At 44.9% G+C, this 24,795-nt stretch overlaps 1 protein-coding gene across 1 annotated transcript; it reads right to left on the reverse strand.

The window, feature by feature from the left end:
- Window positions 1–13,062: 13,062 nt before the first annotated feature.
- Window positions 13,063–16,431, reverse strand: LOC138355347 (keratin-associated protein 16-1-like). The gene is made up of 3 exons (XM_069310228.1): window positions 15,957–16,431; window positions 15,627–15,875; window positions 13,063–13,256 (listed from the first exon to the last, which is right to left on the reverse strand). Exons 1-3 carry the CDS (start codon window positions 16,429–16,431, stop codon window positions 13,063–13,065), a joined length of 918 nt encoding a protein of 305 aa, XP_069166329.1.
- Between the last annotated feature and the right edge of the window lie 8,364 nt (window positions 16,432–24,795).

Here is a 24,795-nt window from a genome sequence, read left to right on the forward strand (position 1 = left end):
GCACCACTACTACTACTGTTGTCAACAACAGGACATGTAGCGCCACTACTACTACTGTTGTCAACAACAGGACACGTAGCACCACTACTACTACTGTTGTCTACAACAGGACACGTACCACCATTACTACTACTGTTGTCAACAACAGGACACGTAGCACCACTACTACTACTGTTGTCTACAACAGGACACGTACCACCATTACTACTACTGTTGTCAACAACAGGACACGTAGCACCACTATTACTTCTGTTGTCAACAACAGAACACGTAGCGTCTCTACTACTACTGTTGTCAACAACAGGACACGTAGCACCACTACTACTACTGTTGTCAACAACAGGACACGTAGCGCCACTACTACTACTGTTGTCAACAACAGGACACGTAGCACCACTACTACTACTGTTGTCTACAACAGGACACGTACCACCACTACTACTACTGTTGTCATCAACAGGACACGTAGCACCACTACTACTACTGTTGTCAACAACAGGACACGTAGCACCTCTACTACTACAATTGTCAACAACAGGACACGTAGCGCCACTACTACTACACTTGTCAACAACAGGACACGCATCTCCACTACTACTATTGTTGTCAACAACAGGACACGTAGCATCACTACTACTATTGATGTCATGAAGAGGACACGTAGCACCCCTACTACTATTTTTGTCAACAATAGGACACGCATCTCCACTACTACTATCGTTGTCAACAACAGGACACGTAGCGCCACTACTACCCCTGTTGTAAGTAAGTAAGTAATTATGAATAGAAGGCACCAAACCGGGAAGGCTATGTAGCACTATCTACCCCTGTTGTAAACAACAGGACATGTACTGCCATTACTACTTCTGTTCTCAACAGTGTTGATCAAAAACTAGCTATAAATTCATCTAATATCCCCGTCTCACAAGATGGTTAGTCATACACAGCATCAGGAGAGAACATAAAGTGCGAGGCTCATCTATAAGTCTGCACTAGCAAACTCTGGCCACAGCATAAGAATATCTTCCAGAAACCCACACTAAGTAATTATCAAATCGTACCTTTAACGTTCTCATTATGTTTACTGAGTTCTACTGAGCTCACAAGGGTTTCCCGAGGCTTGCACTGAAGTCGGACCAGGATTTTTACACAATTCTACACACAACACACACTTTTTTTTTTTTTTTTTTTTTTTAAGAATCTGTCGTAACTCTGGTGGGAAACTTTACCATTCTCTTTTTGAGAGACTTTTTAGGCGTAACTTCATCATTGTTCATGTGACATGTCCTTAGGCTGTGTGTGGTGCTCGGAATGGGCTTCTTCTGTGGCCGGAGGAATATTTGTAGATCCGGTGTTAGGCACAAAACTGGACTGTTAGTTATCGGTCATGTCGTTAGGATTGCTGTTTCTCTCAAAAACGGCTTTTTCTGATGTGAAAGTAATATTTGTGTACCGGAGGATATCATCTCCGATTATAAACTCGTAATCATAGACATCCGCGATGTATATATCCGTAGTGAATTTAAGTCCTTCGAACTTAACTTCTGCATTCCTGATAATGCGGTTGGCCTCACATGGTTCTCCGTGCATATTAACGAAGTCTACACTTTGACATGCCTCGGTTACAAGGCCTAGTCTAATAACACCTTGGCTGCTGATGATCGTATTAGGGGCACCGGTGTCCACGAAGGCTTCGATTTCCTTACTGTTGATTGTGGACTTGACATGAATGGTATTGTAATTTACGACAGAGAACTCATTGTCCTGCATCCTCTGCTCTTTCTGTGGCCGTATTATTAGTTGGGGATTTTTCATGTCATTAATTATTGAGCAGTTATATGCAACTAAAATATCCATGGAGAGTAAGGCATCCTTAGTGGGAAAATCATAGACATATATCTCGGTATCAAGAGAGAAATCGCTCTGGAAATAAGGTTTGGCTTTCAGGAGCCCCTTGAAGGGATCTGAAAATGTTAATGTCTCCTGCTCATTGTCATCCTAGTCTACAGCCGCCAACTAATGGAAACATTCAAAATCCTGGTCAATTACGGCCTCTAAGCCATATTGTTTCATCAGGGGAACTGTGATTAGGGTTATACATGCGCCTGTGTCAACATTGAAGTCAACAACTTGATTTCCCAGTTGGACAGGAATAAATATTTCATTAGCGTGCCGGTAAAGAGGGAGAGACACCTCTCTTGATACTCCTCTTTCACACGCCATTGTTGTCTGTAAAGTGTCCGTCTCTCGCTCCAGCAGCTTATATGCGATTCATATCCATGATACATTTTATTTAGTTAGGCTGCAAATGTTAGAACAGCTCGGCTGTGTTGTCAATTGTGACACTACAAATTTACTAGAATTTTATTTACATGAATTGACTTGAGGGTTACTAACACTTTAGCGGCCTCGTCGAGGACAGAAAGCCAACGGGTTGTCAAAGGTCACGGCAAAGGAATGGCTTGAACCCTAATAACCCTTTTTAATGTCACAATGACAACACAACAAAGGTGTTCTAACATTTGCATTTAAAAACTGTGTTTAGTGGAGTATTGACAGTTCAGTCTCGTCACGTGTCTCAACACTGTTATCATCAACAGGACACGTAGCGCCACTATAAATACTGTTGTCATCAACAGGACACGTAGCGCCACACCTACTACTGTTGTCAAAAACAGGACACGTAGCGTCACTACTACTACTACTACTGTTGTCATCAACAAGACATGTAGCGTCACTGTTTCTACTGTTGTCAACAACAGGACACGTAGCACCACTACTACTACTGTTGTCAACAACAGTAGTAGTAGTGGCCCCTGGCCGGCCGGCCCGGCGAGTGGACAGCACGCTGGGCACGTGGTCCTATGGTCCCGGGTTCGATCCCGGGCGCCAACGAGAAACAATGAGCAGAGTTTCTTTCACCCTATGCCCCTGTTACCTAGCAGTAAATAGGTACCTTTGTACCTATTTACCTATTTAATAGTCAGCTGTCACGGGCGCCTTCCTGGGGGTGGAGGCCTGGTCAAGGACCGGGCCGCGGAGTCACTAAAGCCTCGAAATCATCTCAAGATAACCTCAAGACGAGATAACAGGACACGTAGCGTCATTACTACTACTGTTATCATCAACAGGTCACGTAACGCAACTACCACTACTGTTGTCATCAACAGGACACGTAGCATCATTACTACTACTGTTGTAAAAAACAGGATACGTAGCGCCACTACTACTACCTCTGTTGTCAATAACAGGACACGTAGCGCCACTGCTACTACTGTTATCATCAACAGGACACGTAGCGTCACTACTACTACTGTTGTCTACAACAGAACACGTAGCGTCACTACTACTACTGTTGTCAAAATTGGACACGTAACGCCACTACTACTACTGTTGTCATCAACAGGACACGTAGCATCTTTACTACTACTGTTGTAAACAACAGTATACGTAGCGTCACTACTACTACTGTTGTCAAAATTGGACACGTACCACCATTACTACTACTGTTGTCAACAACAGGACACGTAGCACCACTACTACTACTGTTGTCTACAACAGGACACGTACCACCATTACTACTACTGTTGTCAACAACAGGACACGTAGCACCACTATTACTTCTGTTGTCAACAACAGAACACGTAGCGTCTCTACTACTACTGTTGTCAACAACAGGACACGTAGCACCACTACTACTACTGTTGTCAACAACAGGACACGTAGCGCCACTACTACTACTGTTGTCAACAACAGGACACGTAGCACCACTACTACTACTGTTGTCTACAACAGGACACGTACCACCACTACTACTACTGTTGTCATCAACAGGACACGTAGCACCACTACTACTACTGTTGTCAACAACAGGACACGTAGCACCTCTACTACTACAATTGTCAACAACAGGACACGTAGCGCCACTACTACTACACTTGTCAACAACAGGACACGCATCTCCACTACTACTATTGTTGTCAACAACAGGACACGTAGCATCACTACTACTATTGATGTCATGAAGAGGACACGTAGCACCCCTACTACTATTTTTGTCAACAATAGGACACGCATCTCCACTACTACTATCGTTGTCAACAACAGGACACGTAGCGCCACTACTACCCCTGTTGTAAGTAAGTAAGTAATTATGAATAGAAGGCACCAAACCGGGAAGGCTATGTAGCACTATCTACCCCTGTTGTAAACAACAGGACATGTACTGCCATTACTACTTCTGTTCTCAACAGTGTTGATCAAAAACTAGCTATAAATTCATCTAATATCCCCGTCTCACAAGATGGTTAGTCATACACAGCATCAGGAGAGAACATAAAGTGCGAGGCTCATCTATAAGTCTGCACTAGCAAACTCTGGCCACAGCATAAGAATATCTTCCAGAAACCCACACTAAGTAATTATCAAATCGTACCTTTAACGTTCTCATTATGTTTACTGAGTTCTACTGAGCTCACAAGGGTTTCCCGAGGCTTGCACTGAAGTCGGACCAGGATTTTTACACAATTCTACACACAACACACACTTTTTTTTTTTTTTTTTTTTTTTAAGAATCTGTCGTAACTCTGGTGGGAAACTTTACCATTCTCTTTTTGAGAGACTTTTTAGGCGTAACTTCATCATTGTTCATGTGACATGTCCTTAGGCTGTGTGTGGTGCTCGGAATGGGCTTCTTCTGTGGCCGGAGGAATATTTGTAGATCCGGTGTTAGGCACAAAACTGGACTGTTAGTTATCGGTCATGTCGTTAGGATTGCTGTTTCTCTCAAAAACGGCTTTTTCTGATGTGAAAGTAATATTTGTGTACCGGAGGATATCATCTCCGATTATAAACTCGTAATCATAGACATCCGCGATGTATATATCCGTAGTGAATTTAAGTCCTTCGAACTTAACTTCTGCATTCCTGATAATGCGGTTGGCCTCACATGGTTCTCCGTGCATATTAACGAAGTCTACACTTTGACATGCCTCGGTTACAAGGCCTAGTCTAATAACACCTTGGCTGCTGATGATCGTATTAGGGGCACCGGTGTCCACGAAGGCTTCGATTTCCTTACTGTTGATTGTGGACTTGACATGAATGGTATTGTAATTTACGACAGAGAACTCATTGTCCTGCATCCTCTGCTCTTTCTGTGGCCGTATTATTAGTTGGGGATTTTTCATGTCATTAATTATTGAGCAGTTATATGCAACTAAAATATCCATGGAGAGTAAGGCATCCTTAGTGGGAAAATCATAGACATATATCTCGGTATCAAGAGAGAAATCGCTCTGGAAATAAGGTTTGGCTTTCAGGAGCCCCTTGAAGGGATCTGAAAATGTTAATGTCTCCTGCTCATTGTCATCCTAGTCTACAGCCGCCAACTAATGGAAACATTCAAAATCCTGGTCAATTACGGCCTCTAAGCCATATTGTTTCATCAGGGGAACTGTGATTAGGGTTATACATGCGCCTGTGTCAACATTGAAGTCAACAACTTGATTTCCCAGTTGGACAGGAATAAATATTTCATTAGCGTGCCGGTAAAGAGGGAGAGACACCTCTCTTGATACTCCTCTTTCACACGCCATTGTTGTCTGTAAAGTGTCCGTCTCTCGCTCCAGCAGCTTATATGCGATTCATATCCATGATACATTTTATTTAGTTAGGCTGCAAATGTTAGAACAGCTCGGCTGTGTTGTCAATTGTGACACTACAAATTTACTAGAATTTTATTTACATGAATTGACTTGAGGGTTACTAACACTTTAGCGGCCTCGTCGAGGACAGAAAGCCAACGGGTTGTCAAAGGTCACGGCAAAGGAATGGCTTGAACCCTAATAACCCTTTTTAATGTCACAATGACAACACAACAAAGGTGTTCTAACATTTGCATTTAAAAACTGTGTTTAGTGGAGTATTGACAGTTCAGTCTCGTCACGTGTCTCAACACTGTTATCATCAACAGGACACGTAGCGCCACTATAAATACTGTTGTCATCAACAGGACACGTAGCGCCACACCTACTACTGTTGTCAAAAACAGGACACGTAGCGTCACTACTACTACTACTACTGTTGTCATCAACAAGACATGTAGCGTCACTGTTTCTACTGTTGTCAACAACAGGACACGTAGCACCACTACTACTACTGTTGTCAACAACAGTAGTAGTAGTGGCCCCTGGCCGGCCGGCCCGGCGAGTGGACAGCACGCTGGGCACGTGGTCCTATGGTCCCGGGTTCGATCCCGGGCGCCAACGAGAAACAATGAGCAGAGTTTCTTTCACCCTATGCCCCTGTTACCTAGCAGTAAATAGGTACCTTTGTACCTATTTACCTATTTAATAGTCAGCTGTCACGGGCGCCTTCCTGGGGGTGGAGGCCTGGTCAAGGACCGGGCCGCGGAGTCACTAAAGCCTCGAAATCATCTCAAGATAACCTCAAGACGAGATAACAGGACACGTAGCGTCATTACTACTACTGTTATCATCAACAGGTCACGTAACGCAACTACCACTACTGTTGTCATCAACAGGACACGTAGCATCATTACTACTACTGTTGTAAAAAACAGGATACGTAGCGCCACTACTACTACCTCTGTTGTCAATAACAGGACACGTAGCGCCACTGCTACTACTGTTATCATCAACAGGACACGTAGCGTCACTACTACTACTGTTGTCTACAACAGAACACGTAGCGTCACTACTACTACTGTTGTCAAAATTGGACACGTAACGCCACTACTACTACTGTTGTCATCAACAGGACACGTAGCATCTTTACTACTACTGTTGTAAACAACAGTATACGTAGCGCCACTACTACTACTGTTGTCAAAATTGGACACGTAACGCCACTACTACCTCTGTTATCAACAACAGGACACGTAGCGCCACAACAACTACTGTTGAGACAACAGGACACGTATCGCCATTACTACTAATGTTGTCAACAACAGGACACGTAGCATCATTACTACTGTTGTCATCAACAGGACACGTAACGTCTCTACTACTACTACTACTGTTGTCAACAACAGGACACCTAGCGCCACTACTACTACTGTTGTCAACAACAGGACACGTAGCATCATTACTACTACTGTTGTCATCAACAGGACACGTAGCGTCTCTACTACTACTACTGTTGTCAACAACAGAACACGTAGCACCACTACTACTACTGTTGTCAACAACAGGACACGTAGCATCATTACTACTACTGTTGTCAACAACAGGACACGTAGCGCCCCTACTACCACTGTTGTCAACAACAGGACACGTAGCGTCACTACTACTATTGTTGTTATCAACAGGACACGTAGCGCCCCTACTACCACTGTTGTCAACAACAGGACACGTAGCGTCACTACTACTACTGTTGTCAACAACAGGACACGTAGCATCACTACTACTGTTGTTGTTATCAACAGGACACGTAGCGCCCCTACTACTACTGTTGTCATCAACAGGACACGTAGCGTCTCTACTACTACTGTTGTCAACAACAGGACACGTAGCATCACTACTACTATTGTTGTCAACAACAAAACACGTAGCATTCTACTACTACTATTGATGTCATGAACAGGACACGTAGCACCCCTACTACTATTTTTGTCAACAATAGGACACGAATCTCCACTACTACTATCATTGTCAACAGCAGGACACGTAGCATCATTACTACTACTGTTGTCAGCACTAGGACACGTAGCACCCCTACAACTATTTTCGTCAATAATAGGACACGAATCTCCACTACTACTATCGTTGTCAACAACAGGACACGTAGCACCACTACTACCCCTGTTGTAAGTAAGTAAGTAATTATGAATAGAAGGCACCAAACCGGGAAGGCTATGTAGCACTATCTACCCCTGTTGTAAACAACAGGACATGTACTGCCATTACTACTTCTGTTCTCAACAGTGTTGATCAAAAACTAGCTATAAGTTCCTCTAATATCCTCATCTCACAAGATGGTTAGTCATACACAGCATCAGGAGATAACATAAAGTGCGAGGCTCATCTATAAGCCTGCACTAGCAAACTCTCGCCACAGCATAAGAATATCTTCCAGAAACCCACACTAAGTAATTATCAAATCGTACCTTTAACGTTCTCATTATGTTCTACTGAGTTCTACTGAGCTCACAAAGGTTTCCCGAGGCTTGCACTGAAGTCGGACCAGGATTTTTACACAATTCTACACACAACACACACTTTTTTTTTTTATTAAGAATCTGTCGTAACTCTGGTGGGAAACTTTACCATTCTCTTTTTGAGAGACTTTTTAGGCGTAACTTCATCATTGTTCATGTGACATGTCCTTAGGCTGTGTGTGGTGCTCGGAATGGGCTTCTTCTGTGGCCGGAGGAATATTTGTAGATCCGGTGTTAGGCACAAAACTGGACTGTTAGTTATCGGTCATGTCGTTAGGATTGTTGTTTCTCTCAAAAACGGCTTTTTCTGATGTGAAAGTAATATTTGTGTACCGGAGGATATCATCTCCGATTATAAACTCGTAATCATAGACATCCGCGATGTATATATCCGTAGTGAATTTAAGTCCTTCGAACTTAACTTCTGCATTCCTGATAATGCGGTTGGCCTCACATGGTTCTCCGTGCATATTAACGAAGTCTACACTTTGACATGCCTCGGTTACAAGGCCTAGTCTAATAACACCTTGGCTGCTGATGATCGTATTAGGGGCACCGGTGTCCACAAAGGCTTCGATTTCCTTACTGTTGATTGTGGACTTGACATGAATGGTATTGTAATTTACGACAGAGAACTCTTTGTCCTGCATCCTCTGCTTTTTCTGTGGCCGTATTATTAGTTGGGGATTTTTCATGTCATTAATTATTGAGCAGTTATATGCAACTAAAATATCCATGGAGAGTAAGGCATCCTTAGTGGGAAAATCATAGACATATATCTCGGTATCAAGAGAGAAATCGCTCTGGAAATAAGGTTTGGCTTTCAGGAGCCCCTTGAAGGGATCTGAAAATGATAATGTCTCCTGCTCATTGTCATCCTAGTCTACAGCCGCCAACTAATGGAAACATTCAAAATCCTGGTCAATTACGGCCTCCAAGCCATATTGTTTCATCAGGGGAACTGTGATTAGGGTTATACATGCGCCTGTGTCAACATTGAAGTCAACAACTTGATTTCCCAGTTGGACAGGAATAAATATTTCATTAGCGTGCCGGTAAAGAGGGAGAGACACCTCTCTTGATACTCCTCTTTCACACGCCATTGTTGTCTGTAAAGTGTCCGTCTCTCGCTGCAGCAGCTTATATGCGATTCATATCCATGATACATTTTATTTAGTTAGGCTTCAAATGTTAGAACAGCTCGGCTGTGTTGTCAATTGTAACACTACAAATTTACTAGAATTTTATTTACATGAATTGACTTGAGGGTTACTAACACTTTAGCGGCCTCGACGAGGACAGAAAGCCAACGGGTTGTCAAAGGTCACGGCAAAGGAATGGCTTGAACCCTAATAACCCTTTTTAATGTCACAATGACAACACAACAAAGGTGTTCTAACATTTGCATTTAAAAACTGTGTTTAGTGGAGTATTGACAGTTCAGTCTCGTCACGTGTCTCAACACTGTCAGGCCTTCAACAGTAAGTAAATCACAAGGCCGCTAATTTACGTAAAAACATTTAATATAAAAATGAAGTAATATGGACACACGATGTCTCTTAACTATTCCTCACTGAAATATACGGCCAAACTCAGGCTTCTTTAGTGCAATTCTTTGTGTGCCTAAGCAACTAATATTTAATTTAAGTATAGCCAAACTATCCATCAACTAATCGGCTTTATCATTTATATACATTTGTACATATAATTCCAGGGTATGATAACTGCATGAATGAACACGTTAAATGGTTGTATGAACAACATGGACACTTTAATGTGGGTGGCAATAGTGTGGCCTCGCCTGATGTTACCCGGCTCATCTCTTCCCTTGCAACACCTCCAACGTCTTCCCATCTGTTGATTGTCAGTCCTTACTGTTCCGTCCTGGTTGGCTACCATTCCCTCCCCGTCCCATCCGTCCTGGTTGGCTACCATTCCTTCCCCGTCCCATCCGTCCTGGTTGGCTACCATTCCCTCCCCGTCCCATCCGTCCTGGTTGGCTACCATTCCTTCCCCGTCCCATCCGTCCTGGCTGGCCACCATTCCTTCCCCGTCCCATCCGTCCAGGTTGGCCACCATTCCTTCCCCGTCCCATCCGTCCCGGTTGGTCACCATTCCTTCCCCGTCTCATCCGTCCCGGTTGACCACCATTCCATCCCCGTCCCATCCCAAATCATTATACTGATCCTAGTACTATTAATAGTATAATAGTACATTATACTATTCCTAGTACTGTACAGTCGTAATGGCTTGGCGTTCTCTCCTGATAGTTCTCTTCGGTGCTAAGTCCTTCTAAACATATTTGCCGGACACTGAACCCATTATGTGTCTACTAAACATATCTGCCGGACACTGAACCCATTATGTGTCTACTAAACATATCTGCCGGACACTGAACCCATTATGTGTCTACTAAACATATCTGCCGGACACTGAACCCATTATGTGTCTACTAAACATATCTGCCGGACACTGAACCCATTATGTGTCTACTAAACATATCTGCCGGACACTGAACCCATTATGTGTCTACTAAACATATCTGCCGGACACTGAACCCATTATGTGTCTACTAAACATATCTGCCGGACACTGAACCCATTATGTGTCTACTAAACATATCTGCCGGACACTGAACCCATTATGTGTCTACTAAACATATCTACCGGACACTGAACCCATTATGTGTCTACTAAACATATCTGCCGGACACTGAACCCATTATGTTCCTTTCTAACCCTTTCCACCACTGCCCATGGTATGGGTGCATAATAAATTTCATACACTAGGATACACAAATAATACATGGCAAGACGTATTCTATACACGCTTGCTGGACCAACTATGTAGGTGATGTCGAGTCACCATAACGTAGCTTGTACTTGTAGGCCCCTCCTAACCGCTCTGCATACTCCGCCTCCACGCAGGTCGCACACCAAACCTGTGTCAGGTTAGGTTAGGGTCTGTAAGTTTCATTTCTTTGAACTGTAACCTGGGGCTGGTCCTCTCCCCAGTTCGGTTGAGATGATCTACCTGCACAGCTGCTCTAACAAGGTGGTCCTTTATAGACTTACCTCGCCTCCAGGCGATCATGGGAGGGTTTTGTGGGAATTTTACCCAGGATGGATGTTCACTGTACGTTTCCCTCATCCATGTCCATACTTCCTGGAGTTTTATCTTAAGCTGTGCTGCAAGGCCGGGGAAGAAAAGGGTTGGAAGAATCCATCTCTTGTCTTCCACTTCTTGTGTTCTAGGTCTAAGTAGCTCTGCCCTTGTTTTTTCTCTGAATTTCTCCTGGGCCGCATGTATTATTGTCTCTGGGTAGTCTCTGTTCCTAAACATATCCCATAGGACATCAAGCTGGGGATATAGCGTCTCTTCTTTGCTGATAATCCTCTTGAGTCTGAGTCCAAGTGAGTAGGGTAGCGATTTCTTCAAGGCTAGTGGGTGGCTCGAGTCAAATTTCAGATACGTATGAAGGTTAGTCGGTTTATAGTATGCCTTCGTATGCAGATTCCTGGTTAGCTGGTCTATATACACTGTTGTATCTAGGAAATTAATCGTGGAGTCACTGGGCTCGAGGGTAAACTTAAGGTTTTCATGAACTGTATTTGACCATGAAAAGAAACCTTCTAGGCGCGGGAAACCGTCCTCCATTATTCCGAAGATGTCGTCTATGTAACGGAAATATACCGCCGGTCCGTCCTTCCTGTGGGATCGTTTCCTCTCCAACACTACATGCACAAATATTTCAGCGATTGCCACACTACTGGATGCTCCTATCGCTGTACCCTTGGTTTGCCGGTATGCCCGTCCTTCAAATTGCAAAAGGGTGTCTCTCATCACATGGAGGATGGCCTCCTCAAGAGTTTCTTTCGAGGGGGTCCTCCATACTCCTGCGTCTTGAAGTTCCTGTCTGATTTTTGCTCTGTTATCTGTAAAAAAAGATGCTACTACCTTTGCAGCTTCTCTCTGTGGTATGCTCGGGTAGAGCGATACCACATTCATGGAAAAAAGGCGGGCCCCTCTCGGGACGGGACCCTTAATTTCTGCAATTTTCTTGAGGAAATCCGTCGTATCTTTGATTCTTTCCGGCAGTAGGCGTAGTAAGGGGTTCAGGAGGGCTGTGCAGATCCAGTCTACCGGCCTTGTTGGGGCCCGGCAGCCGCTTAGAACCGGTCTCCCTTGCCACGTTCCTGTTGTTTCTTCTAGTGCTTTATGGATCTTTGGTAAAAGGTTGAGGTGGGGAATGATGGATTCAAAGGCTAGGAAGAAATCTCTCGCCCCTGCCTGCATGAGTCCTCCTTTCCCCAGTCTTGTTTTCGAACAGCTTGAGGACTATCCTTTTACTCCTCGTTTGGGCGTTTCTAAGCGCATCATCCTGGTTGTTTATCTGTTTGTAGGCTGCAGTGTCTGCCAGGTGCCTCTTCATCTCGTTCCTGTAGTTGTCCTTTCTCCAGGCGACGACAGTACCTCCCTTGTCCGCCGGTTTTATCACAATATCCGTGCGTCCTTTGAGCGTTGATAGGGCGTCCCTCTCCTCCCTTGAGAGATTGCAGTTGCGTCGTCGTTCCGCACCACGCTTGAGGTAGACCTTCATTTGCTGGATTACCGGTTTAAGGCCTACTAGGTTGTAGTTTGGGCACTGGACTGGTTTGCTGGGGTGGAGGTACCTAAAAGAGAGGGAGAGTTTAGTTCTTTTAATTGCTCCCTGTGACTTACCTTGCTCCGGCCGGAGGTTGCTCCAAACTTGGTTGATACTAGTTTCCAAGTTGTTGCACAGATCCTCTATCGTATCTTCTCTCTTCTTACGCGTCGGAGGCCCTATCACGAACGTAAGTCCCTTTTCCAACAGCTTCCTCTCCTGTTCAGTAAGGGGTACCTCAGAGACAACTGTCTGTTTCAATTGTCCTCTTTTCTTCCTTAATTCCTGTCGTTTCCTGAGTTTCTCCGATCTCCACCGTTCCACTCTCTGTCTCTGTCTCTTCCTTGTTGGTCTCGGTTCGTGCTGTTCCAGCGCTTGGGTCTGTTGTTGTTCTCCTGGTTCCCATTGTTGCCTCTGCCCCTGTTTCTGTTTCTGAAAAAGTTATTATTATTATGGCCCCTATTATTATTACTACCTCCCTGTCTGTTGTCTCTGTTATTGCTGTTGTTCCAGGAGGGGTAGTCTCTGCTGTTATTGCCTCTGTTGTCTCCTGGGGTGATCCTGTTGTTCTGGCCTCTGTGGTCGCCGGTCCCGTTCCTGTTACACTGGCCTCTGTTGTCTCTGGATCTGTCCCTGTTGTTCCTCGTCATGTTTCCACCCGGTTTGTCTCGTGATGAATCTCTCCATCCTCCTCGTGACCTGTCTCTGTTATTCCTACCCTGCCTGTTGTTGTTGTTGTTGTTGTTCGCCGAGGTGTCCCGTTGGAAGTTTAGTCTCTTCGGGCTCTTCCTCCTGTTCGAATCTGTTCTGTGTGGGAAGGGGGGTTGTTGTGGGGCAGGCTTGCCTAGAATAGGGGACAGAGGGACATCATCGTCATCGTTCATCAGGAGTACTGAGCGTAAGGGTTTTGGGGCCGCTTGTTTTTGTTGTTGCTGTGGCTGCACTTGTTCTATGGCTCCTAGACCTAGGGCTTTGTCCACTGCTGTAGTCAGACTCTGCAGCGTACCTTCAGCGGAGGGTTTGAGAAAAAACTTTCATAGCTGTGTGACGTCTGTCCAGAGCGCATCATCAGACTTCCATCATATGGTCTTTCGAGGGTCCCCGGTTTCGGAGTTGTCTTTCGTCTGAAACTATGGTAACTTTTCTGACACCTCTTGCTTAAAACTTCTAAAGTCAAGGGGATCGATAGGCCTTGCTTTCGCAGTCCGTATTCGTACTGAAAATCAGGATCAAGCCAGCATTTGCCCTTTTGCTCTACGCGAGGTTTCTGTCCACGCTGAGCTGGCCTTAGGACACCTGCGTTACAAGATATGATCACCAAACAACTCATCAGAAGATGAGGGAGAGGATAACGTTTCGGTCCGTCGTGGACCATTACCACGTCGTGTAGACTTAATAGATAGTTATTCCTGCGCCCTACTGATCGATAGGTTACTCCCGCGCCCTACTGATAGACAGGTTACTCCTGCGCCCTACTGATCGATAGGTTACTCCTGCGCCCTACTGATAGACAGGTTACTCCTGCGCCCTACTGATCGATAGGTTACTCCTGCGCCCTACTGATAGACAGGTTACTCCTGCATCCTACTGATAGATAGGTTACTCTTGTGCCCTACTGACAGATAGGTTACTCTTGCGCCCTACTGATAGATAGGTTACTCTTGCGCCGTACTAATAGATAGGTTACTCTTGCTCCCTACTGATAGATAGGTTACTCCTGCGTCCTACTGAGAGATAAGTTACTCTTGCGCCCTACTGATAGACAGGTTACTCCTGCGCCCTACTGATAGATAGGTTACTCCTGCGCCCTACTGATAGACAGGTTACTCCTGCGCCCTACTGATAGATAGGTTACTCCTGCGCCCTACTGATAGATAGGTTACTCCTGCGCCCTACTGATAGATAGGTTACTCCTGCGCCCTACTGATAGATAGGTTACTCTTGCGCCCTACTGATAGATAGGTTACTCCTGCGCCCTACTGATAGATAGGTTACTCTTGCGCCCTACTGATAGATAGGTTACTCCTGCACCCTACTGATAGACAAGTTACTCCTGCACCCTACTGATAGACAAGTTACTCCTGCACCCTTCTGATAGATAAGTTAGTCCCGCGCCAATCAGATAGATAGGTTACTCCTATGCCTACTGATAGACAGGTTACTCCTGCGCCCTACTGATAGATAGGTTAGTCCCGCGCCCATCTGATGTTCTCATAGGTCTCCTGAAACCAGGGATCCCATGCAGTCGGTAGTTGCAACGTCAAAATTAGACGTGGCTGGTCGACACATCCACTCACCCGTCATGGCTGGTCGACACATCCACTCACCCGTCATGGCTGGTCGACACATCCACTCACCCGTCATGGCTGGTCGACACATCCACTCACCCGTCATGGCTGGTCGACACATCAACTCACCCGTCATGGTTGTCGACACATCCACTCAGCCGTCATGGCTGGTCGACACATCCACTCACCCGTCATGGCTGGTCGACACATCCACTCACCCGTCATGGCTGGTCGACACATCAACTCACCCGTCATGGCTGGTCGACACATCCACTCACCCGTCATGGCTGGTCGACACATCCGCTCAGGCGTCATGGCTGGTCGACACATCCACTCACCCGTCATGGCTGGTCGACACATCTACTCAGCCGTCATGGTGGTCGACACATCCACTCAGCTGTCATGGCTGGTCGACACATCCACTCAGCCGTCATGGCTGGTCGACACATCCACTCAACCGTCATGGTGGTCGACACAGCCACTCAGCCGTCATGGCTGGTCGACATCCACTCACCCGTCATGGCTGGTCGACACATCCACTCAGCCGTCATGGCTGGTCGACACATCCACTCAGCCGTCATGGCTGGTCGACACATCCCCTCATCCGTCATGGCTGGTCGACACTTCCACTCACTCGTCATGGCTGGTCGACACACCCACTCAACTGTCAAGACTGGTCGACACATCCACTCACTCGTCATGGCTGGTCGACACATCCACTCACCCATTATGGCTGGTCGACCCATCCACTCATCCGTCATGGCTGGTCGACACATCCACTTACCCATCATGGCTGGTCGACACATCCACTCACCCGTCATGGCTGGTCGACCCATCCACTCACCCGTCATGGCTGATCGACACATCCACTCACCCATTATAGCTGGTCGACACATCCACTCATCCGTCAAGGCTGGTCGACACATCCACTCATCCGTCATGGCTGGTCGACACATCCACTCAGCCGTCATTGCTGGTCGACACATCCACTCACCCGTCATGGTTGGTCGACACATCCACTCACCCGTCATGGCTGGTCGACACTTCCACTCACTCGTCATGGCTGGTCGACACATCCACTTACCCATCATGGCTGATCGACACATCCACTCACCCGTCATGGCTGGTCGACCCATCCACTCACCCGTCATAGCTGATCGACACATCCACTCACCCATTATGGCTGGTCGACACATACACTCATCCGTCAAGGCTGGTCGACACATCCACTCACCCGTCATGGCTGGTCGACACATCCACTCAGCCGTCATGGCTGGTCGACACATCCACTCAGCCGTCATGGTGGTCGACACATCCATTCAGCCGTCATGGTGGTCGACACATCCACTCAGCTGTCATGGCTGGTCGACACATCCACTCAGCCGTCATGGCTGGTCGACACATCCACTCAACCGTCATGGTGGTCGACACAGCCACTTAGCCGTCATGGCTGGTCGACATCCACTCACCCGTCATGGCTGGTCGACACATCCACTCAGCCGTCATGGCTGGTCGACACATCCACTCAGCCGTCATGGCTGGTCGACACATCCCCTCATCCGTCATGGCTGGTCGACACTTCCACTCACTCGTCATGGCTGGTCGACACACCCACTCAACTGTCAAGACTGGTCGACACATCCACTCACTCGTCATGGCTGGTCGACACATCCACTCACCCATTATGGCTGGTCGACACATCCACTCATCCGTCATGGCTGGTCGACACATCCACTTACCCATCATGGCTGGTCGACACATCCACTCACCCGTCATGGCTGGTCGACCCATCCACTCACCCGTCATGGCTGATCGACACATCCACTCACCCATTATAGCTGGTCGACACATCCACTCATCCGTCAAGGCTGGTCGACACATCCACTCATCCGTCATGGCTGGTCGACACATCCACTCAGCCGTCATTGCTGGTCGACACATCCACTCACCCGTCATGGTTGGTCGACACATCCACTCACCCGTCATGGCTGGTCGACACTTCCACTCACTCGTCATGGCTGGTCGACACATCCACTTACCCATCATGGCTGGTCGACACATCCACTCACCCGGCATGGCTGGTCGACCCATCCACTCACCCGTCATGGCTGATCGACACATCCACTCACCCATTATAGCTGGTCGACACATCCACTCATCCGTCAAGGCTGGTCGACACATCCACTCATCCGTCATGGCTGGTCGACACATCCACTCAGCCGTCATTGCTGGTCGACACATCCACTCACCCGTCATGGTTGGTCGACACATCCACTCACCCGTCATGGCTGGTCGACACTTCCACTCACTCGTCATGGCTGGTCGACACATCCACTTACCCATCATGGCTGATGGACACATCCACTCACCCGTCATGGCTGGTCGACCCATCCACTCACCCGTCATAGCTGATCGACACATCCACTCACCCATTATGGCTGGTCGACACATACACTCATCCGTCAAGGCTGGTCGACACATCCACTCACCCGTCATGGCTGGTCGACACATCCACTCAGCCGTCATGGCTGGTCGACACAGCCACTCAGCCGCCATGGTGGTCGACACAGCCGTCATGGTGGTCGACACAGCCACTCAGCCGTCATGGTGGTAGACACAGCCACTCAGCCGTCATGGTGGTCGACACAGCCACTCAGCCGTCATGGTGGTCGACACAGCCACTCAGCCGTCATGGCTGGTCGACACATCCACTCAGCCGTCATGGTGGTCGACACAGCCACTCAGCCGTCATGGTGGTCGACACATCCACTCAGCCGTCATGGCTGGGATCAAATCCTATCTTCCAGCCGATGACACTGACTGACCTCACCTAGGTTACGTGAGGTCGGCAGCGACCCCTTTAACCCGCCCACACCGCCTTCCCTTGTACCCGCACACACTGCCTTCCCTTGTACCCGCACACACTGCCTTCCCTTGTACCCGCCCACACTGCCTTCCCTTGTACCCGCCCACACTGCCTTCCCTTGTACCCGCCCACACTGCCTTCCCTTGTACCCACCCACACTGCCTTCCCTTGTACCCGCCCACACATCCTTCCCTTGTACCCGCACACACTGGCTTCCCTTGTACCCGCACACACCGCCTTCCCTTGTACCCGCCCACACCGCCTTCCCTTGTACCCGCCCACACATCCTTCCCTTGTACCCGCACACACTGCCTTCCCTTGTACCCGCCCACACTGCCTTCCCTTGTACCCGCCCACACCGCCTTCCCTTGTACCCGCCCACACCGCCTTCCCTTGTTCCTGCCCACACTGCCTTCCCTTGTACCCGCCCACACCGCCTTCCCTTGTACCCGCCCACACCGCCTTCCCTTGTACCCGCCCACACTGCCTTCCCTTGTACCCGCCCACACCGCCTTCCCTTGTACCCGCCCACACTGCCTTCCCTTGTACCCACCCACACTGCCTTCCCTTGTACCCGCCCACACTGCCTTCCCTTGTACCCGCCCACACCACCTTCCATTGTACCCGCCCACACCGCCTTCCCTTGTACCCGCCCACACCGCCTTCCCTTGTACCCGCCCACACTGCCTTCCCTTGTACCCGCCCACACTGCCTTCCCTTGTACCCGCCAACACCGCCTTCCCTTGTACCCGCCCACACTGCCTTCCCTCGTACCCGCCCACACTGCCTTCCCTCGTACCCGCCCACACCGCCTTCCCTTGTACCCGCCCACACCGCCTTCCCTTGTACCCGCCCACACTGCCTTCCCTTGTACCCGCCCACACCGCCTTCCCTTGTACCCGCCCACACTGCCTTTTCTCGTACCCGCCCACACTGCCTTCCCTCGTACCCGCCCACACTGCCTTCCCTTGTACCCGCCCAAACCGCCTTCCCTTGTACCCGCCCACACTGCCTTCCCTTGTACCCGCCCACGCTGCCTTCCCTTGTACCCGCCCACACCGCCTTCCCTTGTACCCGCCCACACCGCCTTCCCTTGTACCCGCCCACGCTGCCTTCCCTTGTACCCGCCCACACCGCCTTCCCTTGTACCCGCCCACACTGCCTTCCCTTGTACCCGCCCACACCGCCTTCCCTTGTACCCGCCCACAGTGCCTTCCCTTGCACCCGCCCACACCGCCAGTAGTAGTAGTAGGGTGTACGACTCACAGACGATTTTTTTTTTTCTGGGGGAAAAAATCCCGTGTAGCGCTTGGGGGGTTTCAGGTGAATTTGTAAAATCCCATGTAGCGCTTTAGGGTTTTCAGGTGAATTTGGGGAGTCACAGATTTGGAATTAGGGAATTCTTATAATGAAAAATAATGTCATACGAGTTTGTTAAAGTTCTTATGAGAAAAATAATTTCCAAGACATAGAAGTTTGTTAAGGGCTTATGGAACAAATTCAAGTAACGTATGTAGCGCTTTAGGGTTTCCATGAGAACTCTACGGACATATTTTACATGTTTTCAACTTACAAAAATCGTCTATGTACGCCTTAGTTATTCATATAAATTTAGAAAAATCACCTGTGCGGGCCAGGGTTTTCAGGGTTTCGTACATCACACCCCCCTCCCTCCCCCCTTACCTCATAATCTCTCGCGTCACCTTTATTTACTTTACGCCCGGCCAGCCAGTCGGCTCTTATCATATCTTATCTTCTCCATAATATCTCGACCGTCCCTCCTCTCTCTCTCTCTCTCCTTTCATTCAGTTCAGTTCAACTATTTTCCAACATCGTATGTTTTCTCCTTTTCATTAAGCAAGTCAGTTTTTACACAAATAAATTGCGTTAGTAAGCATGTTCTAGCTCACGTTCCCCACCTTAGTCCCCTGTCGTATAATGAATACTATCATTCCAATCCCTCTAAAATTTAAAAACAATCATATTTCTAACGTAGTTCAATACAGTAATTTAGTTACCAAGCTCCAGCGCTTGTCCTCCGCCTTAGCTCTCTCTCGTATCTTCGTTAGTAACAGTCCAATTTCCCTGAAATTTTTACCCTCTGTATTTCAGGCTCCGTAAATAAGATCAAAACAGTTATCGAGCTCCAGCGCTTGTCCCCCACCTTAGTTCGTTTATACAAGATCGTTAGTAACAGTCCAATTTCCCTGAAATTTTTACCCTCTGTATTTCAGACACCGTAAATAAAATCAAGTCAGTTATCGAGCTCCACCCAACTACATTTTCAGACATAGTAAATAAAAACCAGTTCAGTTATCAAGTTTCAACTCTTGTGCCCCAGCTTAGTTCATTTTGTACAAGTTCTTTATTTCCAACTAAATCATCCTAAGATTTAAGATCACCTTATTTTCTAACGTAGTAAAATTAATCAGGGCATTAACCAAGCTCCATTCCCTCAGCCTTAGATCATCAGACATAAATATTTTCGATCAAGTCCGTCTCCAGCTTAACTCTTACCCTTTCCCTCCCTTACCTTCTCATCCCCAACTTATCCAAACCTTCAATAATCGTACTGTATTTGCATATTTTCTCTATATTCACTGTGTTCTTCGTATTCTCATCCGTGTTCACTCCATGTTCTTCAAATGTTCACAGTCCCATTCAGTTCATATTTTCACAAGTATCTCCATTTTTTATGTAATATTTCTCTTAGTCTCATTATGTTCTCTACAAATTCTAGTCATATTTTCTATGTTTTCATATTCATCACATGTTCTCTTTACAACTTTTATACTCAATATTCATGCTAACTTCCATATTTTGTGTTCTTTGTCAATATTCATGTTCCTCTACAAGTTCATGTTCCTCACAAGATCACTTCGTTTTTCACCTTCACTTACATGTTTTCTACATTCTTTTGTCATATTCTCCATGTTCTTCACAAGTCCATTGTTCATTCTTTGTAATCCCTATTCTCCTTATCATGTTTTCATGTTCTCTGTAAGTTCATATTCCCAGCATGTTCACTGTATTCATCAACTTTTCTTACATGTGTTCTTTGCCATGTTCCCCATATGTTCTCTGGGTTTTCCCCTTACATGTTATTTAACGTTCCTTAACTAAAAAAATCTTTCGCCAATCAACTAAAACATAGTCACTTTCGTCATTTCTCAACTAAACCTATTATCCAGTCAACTAAAAATAGTCAGAAATAGCCTCGTTCAACACTGTTCTTAACTAAAACAACCTTTCTCTTAGCTGAAAATTGTCAAAGGAAACTTTCCAAAACTGTTCATAACTAGCTTTTATCCATCGTCAATCAACTAAATAATAACTTTCATCATTTCTTAACTAAACTTATTCCCCAGTCATCAGAAAATAGCCGTGTTCTTCATGTTTCATTGTCATTTCATAACTAAAATTATCCATCAATCAACAGAAAAAGTCATATTCATCATTTCGTAACAGCCATTATGTTTTCGTCAAGTAAGAAAATATAGTCAAAGATATCTATCATCGTCGTTCTTAACTTCCATTTATACTTTGTGGAGCACTAAAAATAGTCAAATGTAACTTTTTCAACACTTTCGTAACTAAAATTATATGTCGCTAAGTAAGAAAAATAGTCAAATGTAACTTTTTCAGCACTTTCGTAAAAAAAAATTATATGTCGTCAAGTACGAAAAATAGTCAAAGGTGCTCTCCGTGACACCAAAGTTACTCTTCGAGAAATCAAAGACACTCTTCAATACATCAAGGACTTACTCAAAGATACCAAAGTTACACTCTAAGACATCCTTCGAGACATCAAAGACATCCTTTAAGACTTCAAGGGCACTCTTCGAGATATCAAAAGACACTCTCAAACACTCAAAATTTACTCGCATCCTCAAAGTTATTCTCAGAGTCATCAAAAAGTTAATCTCAGTCATCAAAATGCTATTCTCTAAGTAGGCTTTCGTTCATCAGAGAAACTTTCTAAGACATCTTCGTTCATTAAAGTTAATCTCAGAGGCATAAAAGTTATTCTCGGAGCTATCAAAATTAATCTCTAAAACAACAAAAGTTAATCTCTGTCATCAAAGTTGATCTGCAAGATATCTTCGAGACGTCAAAGTTACTTTTCATTACATCAAAGACGCATTCAAATACTACCCATGTTCTCAGAAGTCATTCTCTAAGCCATCAATGTTCTTCTCTAAGACATAAAAGTTATTCTCTATGTCATCAAAAAGTTATTCTCTGAGCTAACAAAATACTACTCATGTTCTCAAAGACATTCTCCAATTCGTCAATGTTGTTTCAAAGACATCAAAGTTAATCTCAGAGTTATCCAAAGACATTCTCAAAGTCATCTAAAGTTATTCTCTAAGACATCAATGTTCTTCTCTAAGACATAAAAGTTATTCTCTATGTCATCAAAAAGTTATTCTCTGAGCTAACAAAATACTACTCATGTTCTCAAAGACATTCTCCAATTCGTCAATGTTGTTTCAAAGACATCAAAGTTAATCTCAGAGTTATCCAAAGACATTCTCAAAGTCATCTAAAGTTATTCTCTAAGACATCAAAGTTATTCTAAGAGTTATCAAAAGTTATTCGCAGTCATGTTATGTTATTCTCTAACTCACTTCCATTCATCAAAGACATTCTCTAAGCCCTCAAAGTTATTCTCTAAGACAGCAAAGTCATTCCCAGAGTCATCAAAAAGTTATTCTTCGAAACATAAAATTTGCTCTGTAAGATATCTTCGTTCATCAAACTTATTCTCAGAGATATCTAAAGTTATTCTCAGAACAATCAAAAGTTATTCTAAGACAACAAAAGTTATTCTCAGAGCTACCCAAAGCTATTCTCAGAGTCACCTTCGTTCGTCAGAGAAACTTTCAAAACATCTTTTGTTCATCAAACTTGTTTTCAAAGTCATCAAAAGTTAATCTAAGACATCTTCTTTCATCAAAGTTATTTTCAGAGACATCTAAAGTTATTCTCAGAGCTATCAAACTTGTTCTCAGAGTCATCAAATGTTATTCTCGAAGTCATCAAAGATATTTTCAGAGACATCTAAAGTTAATTTCTATGTTATAAAAGTTATTCTCAGAGACATCTAAAGTTAATCTTGGTCATCAAAGTTGTTCTCTAAACATCAATGTTGTTCTCCAAGACATCAAAGATGTTCTCAAAATCATAAAAGTTATTCCCAGAGCTATCAAAGTTAATCTCAGAGTTATCGAAAGATATTCTCATGTCCACAAAAGTTATTCCAAGAGACGTCAAAGTTATTCTCAGAGACATCTAAAGTTATTCTCTAAGACATCAAGTTATTCTAAGAGCTATCAAAAGTTATTCTCAGTCATGATATGTTATTCTCTAAGTAACCTTCCATTCATCAAAGACATTCTCTAAGTCCTGAAAGTTATTCTCTAAGACAACAAAGTCTTTCTCAGAGCTACCAAAGTTGTTCTCTAAGACATAAAAGTTATTCTCAGAGTCATCAAAGTGATCTCTAATTCACCTTCGTTCTCCCAAAGTTGTTCTCTAAGACACCTTCGTTCATCAAAGAAACTCTCCTTCTTCCATCATGTTATTCTTTAAGACATCTTCAGTCATAAAATTTCTCTCCAAAATGTAACTAGTTCAGCTTTTCATACCAAACCTGCATTTCTGTTAAAACATATTTTCTTAGTTGCTTTACCCTAAAACTGTTCTCTGAACTACACTGTTCAAACCTACGTAACCTATCCTCTCCACCCAATGTTACTTAGTTAACGTAACGTTCCTAAACCTAGCTTTACCTATCCTAACATAACTTACCTTACCTTACCTATCTTACCTAACTTTACCTATCTTACCTAACTTAACCTGCATAACCTAACTTTACCTTTACCTTACCTTACCTATCTTACATAACCTAACCTAACTTTACCTATGTTACCTAACTTAACCTTCATAACCTAACTTTACCTATCCTAACATAACTTACCTTACCTTCCCTATCTTACCTAACTTTACCTATCCTAACATAACTTACCTTACCTACCTTACCTAACTTAACCTGCTTAACCTTACCTTACCTTACCTTACCTATCTTACCTAACTTAACCTGCATAACCTAACTTTACCTATGTTACCTTACTTTACCTATCTTACCTAACTTAACCTGCATAACCTATCTTACCTAACATTACCTATCTTACCTAACTTTACCTATGCTACCTTACCTTACCTATCTTACCTAACTTTACCTATCTTACCTAACTTTACCTATCTTACCTAACGTAACTTTCATAACCTAACTTTACCTATCCTAACATAACTTAACCTACCCAAACTTAACTTTACCTATCTTACCTAACTTAACCTGCATAACCTAACTTTACCTATCCTAACCTAACTTACCTTACCTTACCTATCTTACCTTACCTTACCTATCTTACCTAACTTATCCTGCTTAACCTATCTTACCTATCTTACCTAACTTTACCTATCTTACCTAACTTAACTTTCATAACCCAACTTTACCTATCCTAACATAACTTACCTTACCTTCCCTATCTTACCTAACTTTACCTATCCTATCCTAACCTAACTTGTCTTACCTAACTTAATCTTACTTTCCCAAACTGATGTATCCTAACTTATCTAGTCCAACCAGACATGCTCTAACTTACATAAGTATTCCTTCTTGTCTTTTGTGTTTCGTCAATCAGTGTCTCATATTCTTTTACTCATTTCATTAGTTAATTTCTCAAATGGTCACTTATGCATTTCAAGTGCTATTTGTTAGAGATTGGATATTTAAGCATTTCAAAGAATT

This window comes from Procambarus clarkii, chromosome 67, assembly GCF_040958095.1.
Source record: "Procambarus clarkii isolate CNS0578487 chromosome 67, FALCON_Pclarkii_2.0, whole genome shotgun sequence".
NCBI lineage: Eukaryota > Metazoa > Arthropoda > Malacostraca > Decapoda > Cambaridae > Procambarus > Procambarus clarkii.

What these genes read in the sequence shown, in the direction of transcription:
- LOC138355347 (XM_069310228.1), bottom strand. Translation starts at nt 16,431, where the DNA reads ATGGATGTGTCGACCACCATGACGGCTGAGTGGATGTGTCGACCAGCC. An exon ending in GTGTCGATCAGCCATGACGG is followed by an intron (nt 15,876 to 15,956) that starts GTGAGTGGATGG and finishes TGTGTCGACCAG; the next exon opens with CCATGACGGATGAGTGGATG. An exon ending in GTGTCGACCAGCCATGACGG is followed by an intron (nt 13,257 to 15,626) that starts GTGAGTGGATGT and finishes TAACTTTTTCAG; the next exon opens with AAACAGAAACAGGGGCAGAG.